General features: G+C 43.9%; 1 protein-coding gene across 1 annotated transcript; it reads right to left on the bottom strand.

The window, feature by feature from the left end:
• Positions 1-613: 613 nt before the first annotated feature.
• On the bottom strand, positions 614-9,208 carry zfyve9b (zinc finger, FYVE domain containing 9b). Its single transcript, XM_062423518.1, has 17 exons — positions 9,093-9,208; positions 7,717-7,794; positions 6,729-7,546; positions 6,463-6,562; positions 6,173-6,375; positions 5,857-5,968; positions 4,740-4,862; positions 4,447-4,602; positions 4,031-4,255; positions 3,863-3,945; positions 3,665-3,769; positions 3,411-3,561; positions 2,772-2,852; positions 2,323-2,485; positions 1,960-2,065; positions 1,699-1,878; positions 614-1,315 (listed from the first exon to the last, which is right to left on the bottom strand). The coding sequence occupies exons 2-17, from the start codon at positions 7,730-7,732 to the stop codon at positions 1,154-1,156; spliced, it is 2,784 nt and encodes a 927-aa protein (XP_062279502.1). The 5' UTR covers positions 7,733-7,794; positions 9,093-9,208; the 3' UTR covers positions 614-1,153.
• Positions 9,209-9,283: the final 75 nt, after the last annotated feature.

The raw sequence follows: 9,283 nt of genomic DNA, 5'->3' as shown, positions 1-9,283 counted from the left end.
TTTCTGAACTGCACATCCCCTATGTTCCCACATCATCAGATCTGCTGACCAATCACTGTTCTTTATACCATGCTCCCAGCTCATATCCAGAGGTGTTTGGTCATTTTCCATTGGTGGCACCAGCACCAGCTTATCTTTCTGAACAGCACATGCCCCATCATCCCACATCATTAGATATGCTGACGAAACATTGCTCTTTGGACATTTTGTATCCTCCCATAATACATAAATGGTCACACTGTTTTTTATCCTTTCATCTCTCTATCTCTCATTAATCCCATGGTTGTTTATTTTATTCTACACTTTTAATTCTCCCTTGATCTTTATAACTACAGTATATCTGTGTTTTTATTTGAGTGTAATAATCTCTGTAAAGACTTTTGTCGTTTTAAATGTGCCCTATAAATAAATTGACTTGATCGTAAGAAATCACAATACCCATCACTGTGTTTTTTGTGTAAAATTTCAACCTCAAAAAGTAACCAGTAATTTCCTCTAATAGGCAGTGAATTAGAAATACATATAGTATCATAAAATGACAACTCAGTAAAAGTACCAAGTGTTGTTCAAGGTGTCCTGAATGAACCAGCAACGACTTAGTCATTGTTGCAAGTTTAATTTCCAGGCTGACAATACATTTCATGAGCAATCAATTAAAATACATCCAGTATGAAAACATTCTTCAGGCATTCATTCAGTGTGCATCAAATTGCTACAGATCTACTACGTACAGCACTTCAAGTCATTCTCTTTTTCTCTTTGCTTTAAGGTTGTGGGCCTGAATCCAGCTCCCACGTTAAAGGTATTCTCCATGTGAGTATTTGTATGGTACATTGTGACATGGATGATATCAAGCTATGAAGTTGCTACTACAGTGCAGAACTGTGCCCTGGTCTGATGGTCCATCATAGGTTTCATGCGTACCCAGATTGTCTATTGCAGGGCGAGGTGATGTTGGAAAAACCACTATGTGTCAGACCACTTCTCTCTACTCGTGAGTGGATGAGATGGATGCAGACCTTGGATGTGGTCTGGTTTACCCTTTGAATGTGCTGCTTTTATTGCCCTGAAACCGATGGCAGCACTGATGGGGAGTGCCGGAGATACAGCTGCGGTCAGGGTGAAAGTGATGTGATAGTGTGGTGTGTGCACTTTAAGTGATGTTTTCCATGATGTAAAAGATAAGCTCCATCACAATGGGATCATCGCCCCTCTTACGCCCCCTGCTGTGGATGACGGGGATCATCACGCTATCCAGAGCATTGAGGTACTGAGCTGGAAGGGGCTGCCCATTGCTCCCAGCCACAAACCCCACCTGAAATGACAAAACAAACCACTAATTTGTTTAGTCAGTCACACCCAGTAGCCCGTATTAAAAAATGTACAGCTATTTGTGTAAGACTCATGAGTTGTATATGTTCCTTTAAAAAAACGGGTCCTCTTTGAACCCTGAAAACAGCTAAAACACATGCTGATGAAATTCTTAAAGCATTAGCAGAGGGCGACCTACTCTATTACAAAAAAACTGGTTGTTTTACTGATAAATTAAAAATTGACAAATTATTTATTCATCTTCCTTTAAAGAGGTGGATTCATGTCACCTGATGCTTAAAAGGTCAATTTTAATCAGAGAAATAGGCAGCACGAAGTTGCTGTGACCCCTCCCACTGATACCAAATAGCCTACTAGATTTCTGACCTCTTGAGGGTCAAAAGTGACACGCAGCCCCAGTTTGGCCATCCCGTCCTCTTTCAGCAGTTTGAGGTGTGGACACAGTGCCAAGCAAAATGCCCGGGCGATCCGCTCCGTTAGCCGGTTGTGCTCAGCAGAGTCAGACACCCCTCCTTTAGGTTGATTCCCCCTTTGTATGAAGAACACCTGTGCAAAACATTTAGATACATTTAAGAAGAAAAAAGTTTCAGATGGACTTCTGTTGTTATTTTTTAGTGCTGTACGTACTTCTGTCCAGCGGATAATCTTCCCGTTTTCTTTGTATTCTGATTTCTGGAATATCTTTGTACTGCTGATGGACTCCATGGATTTCCCATCGATGGGGCTTATAACTCTGGAGAAGAAATGACATGTACAAAGAATTTACTTCATTGAAACTACTTAATCTGAGCTCTTGTCTATAGCACAAAACTGGACACTATTGGATTGGAAGGGATTATGATCACTTCCTTAAAATGATACAAAGTAAAGCCTTTTGAACATTGTCCTCCACTATCTTTGATTGTGTCTGTTATACTGCTCTGTTGGGTTGAGCTTCAAAGCTTCCATCCAAGGCTGCAACGTGAACTTCAAACAGGTGGACACACTCACCCCTTATTCACAGTGCATTTCTCCTCCACCCACTGCACACAAACAATCTCCTGGCTGTCTGATTGGTCAAGCCGTCCACAGGTGACGGTGTAGTCTTTCATCTCCCTGAGCGACCGGCGCAGTTCTGCCATGGTTTCCACGGTGATTTGCACCATTAGCCCATCTGGGAAGAGGGACAGCAATACAGGAGAAACACACAAAACAGACACCCAACAGGAAGACACACGCACTCACATGCATCAACACGCACACACGCTTAGACAAACAGTCTGTTAAAATGTACACAGACACACACATACAAAGATCAACACATTCTGAATAAACCAGTTCTCAAGCAGGGCTGTTAACATGCACTACTTAAAAAACACATTTAAAGAATGAAATTCCTGCGAGCTGGCTGGAAAAAGTCAAGGTCAACCTGACTCCCTCTCTCTGAGTGAACATCCTACCTTCTACGATGCTGGATTTGGCAAGATATCCTGCAGCTGCTTTCAGTGCACTACTGAATATAAAAAAGCATGATCCAGTCACTGCAACACAAAAAAGCAAATCCTCATTAGAGACAAACTCCTGGGCTTTAACCCTGCTATAACAATCCTTAAACCATATCACAGGGTGCCATCTAGTGTTACAAAAGGGAAAGTGAAAACATTTGCTGTATTGGCTTGCTTGCTTTTGGCCCCCTTAAATTTCCCTGTAGATTAAAAATAGAAAGTGTGTGTTCAGCTCTTGAATACCTACATATATATATAAACTTAAACTGTTAGTGAAATATGTTCAAAAATACATGGGGTTTTTGGCTTTTCTTTGGCCATTTGGCTTCACAAAATGCACTCATAAAAAATGGATGCAACAAATGATCTACAGAGTTCATGTTAAACAAGGGAAAGTTTCTGATTAAAAATTACACCAAATATAACTAATTCAAACAAGCATAAAAGTTTCCTTAAACAGCAGATAAATGATCAGTCAGTCAGGACCTCCCCCTTGTTGCAATCCAAATATTGGATTTTAATAAGTGTTCTCCACCACTTCTTGAAGGACATTAAGTCCAGACTCTGAAAACGTATTATCCTGTTTTGCCCTACCTTTGCGTGGCTGATTGTGGATGCTGATGGCTTGGGTCTGGTACTGGCCATCGTCTCTTTGCACACAGATGAGGTGGGAGTCTGCAGCCTCATTAAAGCACGCCCCTATGGCCAGCACATGCTCATTGGACTTATTCAAAGCCTTCATTAGCTAGCATGAGAAGAAGTGGGCATAGGCATAGACAGAGAGATAGCATTTGATGAAAATACAAAATATTAGCATCAACTCTGTAAGATATTTAAATGTTTATTACCTCATTGTACCCGGTGGTCGGTATCTTTATGCAGGTCCTTTGAGCCTCTAGATCCACAGTGAGCCCCGGCACCATTGGGAGGCTATAACGGTAATTCCTAAAGTCCTGAACAGGATGAAAGGAAAAGGTCATTGTGGGAAGCCTGGTGTTGTCACACCAAACGTCTGTTCTCATGACAGAACAAATATGTATACTCACCACTAACAGTCTCATTATAGTGTGGCCTATCTGCCCAAACAAGGGCTTCCTTAAGCGCACACTGTACAGTGGACATGGGTAAACTAGAAAAAGAGAAAGGAAGTGGGTAACTGAAGAGGAAACCTGCAGCATAACATATACAACACTTCCTACTAGGGTCTGGCTTACATCTGTACTCAGCTCCTAGTCGCAGCATTAGCCGCAAGGGAAAGGCTTTGGCCCAGGCCAACTCTGCTCTGTGGACCAACAGGCCAAAGAGGTAGGGCTGGTTTGGCAGAGGTAGACCTTGGAGTGACTGAAGAGTGGGGCGAATGTACAAGAAGCCTGCATGCTCCTCACTGCCCAGGAAATTACTGCTGAACAGGGACAGTGACAGGTGTTTCACAACCTTCCCTACAGAAACAGAGAGGAAAAGGACAGATGTGTAATTAGAGCAGAAAAACACACTGAGACAGATCACAGTCAGTGTGATGAATTGATTGTGGTCCAAAAGTGGGTAGTGAAGCATACAGTATATTCTCTTATTCAAAGCCACTACTGCTATGAAACTGGCTTAGAAATTGCTTAGCCTACATGGCCCTGACCTGTGAGGGTGTCCCTGTACAGCTGGATGAAGTGGCTGAAAATGTCTTTGGGAAAGCTTTTCTCTTCAGGCAGGCACTGCAGCAGTACCACCACCTCCACCTGGCCCACAGCATGCATTCCCTTAGTTGTGACGCACCAGCATTTCCTGTTAACATCTGTCACAGAATCAGAGCACAACCTCAGGGGTCTCAGGGATTTGCTCTGTGGGGAATATTAACTCCAAAACAGAAAATGTAAAAAATATGTGCTTTCTGTCATATGGTGAAAAGAAAGGGGGAAAAAACAGACGTACAATTGACCAACTTGACCATAGCAAGTAGGTTGGCATTGAGAACAAACACCAGAGGCTTGGGCCTGCCACTCTCCAGCTCCTGAATAAGCAGCATCTCAGAGGGCTGCTCCTCTACAGTGTAATCTGAGAAAAAAAAAAGACAGCTATTAATCTACAGAATATTTCTGCAACTGTTTGTACTTTCAGCTGGTAAAAAAATGCAGAGACAACAATTATTCTGACAGCTTTTATTCATGCTATTATTTCTAAACACCCCTATTTTTATCAGGCAAGATGAGGTCCGCATTATTGTTTACAGTGACAGCACTAGGGAGCAGTTAAGACTTATAAGTGGTAAGAACCAACACATACATATACGTATATGTATATGCATATCTGGGAGCATCACAGTACTACAATACACATTGGTTATGGTCAGTGAAGCAAGGTGTTTAGCCTCTTGCATTTATCAGTATGGGTTATGAATGTGGACTGATTGTCCAGTCACAGACACATGCTATGTTATGTGTCCAAGGACAATGAGGAAGTGAAGTTGAGTATATGTAAATATCCTCTGATGTGAACATAAGCACATTAGTTTTTGTGGTCATTTTGCAGCAGCCTGGTGTTGGTAGCCATGATTTCATCAGGTACCCATGAAGAATCATCTTGCATAGTGGGAGTGTGTTTACGCACACATATCTGTCCTCCTGCTTTCTGATGCATGCAGGGAATAATAGTCCAGAGGGACACTTTCATATAACTTAACAGTAGTTGTTGTCACTGATTTTGAGTGGACTGATTTAGGTCATTGAGCAATAATGTTTGCCGCTGTCACTTTATTTCATTCGCTCTTGCTTTTGTCATCAGTAATCTGTAAAGTCCTCAACATCAGAGAGCTAATTTGCACCTCTGCTTGTACTGCCTCATTTGCATAGATCTCCCGACTCTTTACACCTTCCCTCCAACTTTTGCATCATGCACACTGTGCAGCAAGACATGAAAATACCAAAACAGCGTGTGTCACACACACGCTTCAAGGTCAGGAAAATACAAACATTTGCACTGCCATGAACAAAAAAGGCCACAAAGTCTTTTTGCAAAATGTTTGACTCAAATTTGATGGAACTAGTCACACCTCCTTTGACTCCTGTGGAGGTGAGGATGGGTGGTAGGCCATCCAGAGGGATGAGATTGGCAGAGTTGCTCACTAAAGCTGTGGTGCCCCAGCCATAAGGACCACAGGCCTCCTAGAGGAAGAGGGAGACAGGGAGGCAACAGAGTGTGCCCCCATTTTTTGTCAAATTTCCATGGTACAAACTACTGAGCATCATTGAAAATATAGGAACCGTAAAGGCAACATAGAGATTTTACATGTATTCTCTTCTGAACTTTAAAAGCACAACTATCATGTTCTATGTGATGTAACTGTGTCATGTTTTGGGTGATCCTACATTGATAGAAGTCCCATGTGGCCTTGAAGCTCTCCTGATCTGTGGTGAACCCCCAGGAATTCTGACTGATCCACCTAGTGCACGTCTTGTCAGCGGTGAGAATGCTGGTCCTCTGATGGGAGTGGTCGGCGCAGACTCTGACTGCTTATTGGCCAGGAATTCATCTGCAAACCACACCCTCCTTTTTCCTCTTGGAGGTGTCCCTGGTGAGAAGATTTAAGAATTACTTTTGGAGAATCTCCCAAAACAAAACTTTTGAACTTAAAAAAAAAAGAAAAAAAATTGCTCACTTTTAATGAGGGTTGAATGACAGGAAACACACACTCGTCCCTCCTTGCCATCCAGATGTGTAAGTCTGAACTTCAGGTTGGAGCAAAGTGCACAAAAAACCTGACGATACACACATGCACATGCACACAAATGCACAACCACATAAGAGCAGATGCACACATATACATTTCACACATCAACTATCATGTCCCTCTTTACTTGGACACATCTAATTAAATGTTATCTTTAAATACTGCAGATCTTACGAATTTTTAATAATCCTCACCTTCCCACAAGCACGGCAGTGGTGCCTCCTCTTGGTAAACGTAAACTTGACCCCACACTTCATGCAAACCTGCGCCTGAGCATCAGGGACCCAAACTGGAGCCACCTCCCCGAGGACAGTGCCTCGATCCTTGGACAGAATACCAGCAGGGCTTGGCTGAGTTTCATTGTCAGGATCGACAGGGGAGACAGCAGATTCCCCCACTGCTCCTTCCCCGTCGGCTGCCTGGGCTCTGTTGGTGTTTGTCTCATCTCCTCCATTAGATATGACCATTTTAAGCTGGCTCTGAAGATCCCTGGAAGCCCTGCCACATGTCTCCTCATGTGAGAGATTGGAAGGGGTTGCAGTCACCTCTGAGCTGCAGGACTGTTCTTGCTGCTCCAGGCCACTCTCCTCCAGCTCTTTCTCCTCAATCACAGAGTCCTCCTTAGAAGGGAGAGCCTGGAGCTTCTTCTCCTCTTTCAGCTGCTCCTCCTCCTCATCTGGCCATGCAGCCTCAGCTGGACTCAGCACCAGGGGGTTAGAAGACTCCCCAAAACAACTCTCGCCCCATGTGGAGATGGCGGTCACAGTGCAGCTGCCTTCCTCCAGCTGGGAGGGTGACGCTGTCTTGGAAGGATGTTCAGATGGTTTTTGCTCACATGGCCCAAAAGTGCTACTGACCGTTGAGTCTGAAGGGGTCTTAGATGGGGACTCTGGTTTAATTTGAGTGCAGCCCAGCCCTGGTTTGGACACATCCCCATCTTTGAGCACCAGGAGGCAGGGTCTGTTCAGCCAGTGGGGCTTGGTGTCCTGAAGAGACGGATTGTCTCCTTCATCTGTTTTGAAGGGGAGTACGGTAATATCAGCACAGACACAGCTCCAATGTCTCTCATCCTCTTTCTGCAAGTACATTCACACTTACACATACCTCACATACATGGTCATTAATAAGGCCTCATTAGGTGGAGAAGCCATGTTCACATGTGCTAAGTGCAGGTGTCCTCACCTCTCATACAGCTCATAGCTTTCAATCAACACTAAAGGCAGCATTAGCACTGTGACGTCCTTGAGAGGTGTGTCGGAGCTGATAAATGAAAAAGAGAAAAGGGAGGTTTGGTGTGTGCAAAATATTGATGTACAACCGAGCACTTGATCATCCCCCATATAGCTGCTTGTTCCCCAGGGAACAAAAAGTTCAATAGAGGTTCTGTGTATCCTCAAGATTTACTGATGTGTTTTGTAGTGTTGCAGGTATTGAGATTGAAGCCTTTGCTGGTGTTTTATTGGCCCATTTGTTGTTGTTGGGCCTATAGCAGGAGAGACTAGTAATGCAAGTGGTAATGATCCCCATTATTCACTGTTTACATGAATGTTCACCTTAACCCTATTGTAAAGGCAGGAGTGCATGTGTGTGTTTCACTGTGTATATATAGTCAAATCAGCCATTTATGTCCTGATGACTCAATTTCAAATTTCAACATTTATATTTCCCCCCCTATTTACACTACTGTTTTAAGATCCTCCACTCAACCGTTTCCACACATTACCAGCATGCAAATTGGAGGGGGTAGCCTATCCATAGATGGTGTTTCATTGAGCTGTGACACCCACAGTGATTCATGAATAGTTATTACTAGAGAACAAGCACCCCTTACAAAATCATGGAAACTGCTGCTCAGTTTAGGCAATACATAACATGACGCTGTAAGATGTGTGGTTTGGCAAAATAGTGTCAGCGGATATTTGATAGAAATGTTCCAGCACCTTTTGGAAAAACAGGTAAATACCAGATCAAACTGCATTGCAGCGGTACACCAAATTAATTAAAAAAAAACAAGGAAAGAGAGGGGGGCCGTGTCATCCCTGCCGCGGGATACAGAGTGAAGGCTTCCCGAAAGGCGGTGGGGGTCTGCACCGATCCCTCTGAACGAAGCTCGGTCGTTTCCCGGGACAGTGACGCATTAGACACACGTGCAAATGTTTAATCCGCTCGCAGGCACCGAGGCCTCCAATGCGACACTCAGTCCGCATCCCGTTCCGATACACCAGATCAAGCCGGACACCTTACTGAGATGATGTTTGCTCTATATGTGATGAATCTACTGACAGCGCGTGTAAGTACGCAGCTTGTCTTAACACGGTAATGTGCGCCACACACACACACACACACACACACACACACACACACACACATACATACATACATACATACATACACACACACACTTTCAGCTGATGCGGACTATGCGTGCAGCCAAATGCTGTATCAGCGGTTTTCTGTGACAAACAGACGCGCAGTATCATCATCATCACCCTGCAACGCACAGGCAATGAATGGGGAATAAAGTATCCCCACCCGGCTCATATCAATGCAATTCTTACCTTCTGTTATTGCTCCCAAAAGGCTTTCATTCTCGTCATCCCGCGCAGTGAAGAACTTCAGCATTTTATCCTGTTACATCTGAGTGCAGAGGAAGACAGCAGGTTTAAGCAGCAGTGCCTTGCTCACAAGAGAAGGATGGGGGGATATTTCGCCTCTCTACCCCCCTCAGTGTGATCTCCCTCCTCCCCTG

Source organism: Scomber scombrus, chromosome 8 (assembly GCF_963691925.1).
Source record: "Scomber scombrus chromosome 8, fScoSco1.1, whole genome shotgun sequence".
NCBI lineage: Eukaryota > Metazoa > Chordata > Actinopteri > Scombriformes > Scombridae > Scomber > Scomber scombrus.
Note: the sequence above shows the minus strand (reverse complement) of the source record. Positions and strands in the feature narration are given on the sequence as shown.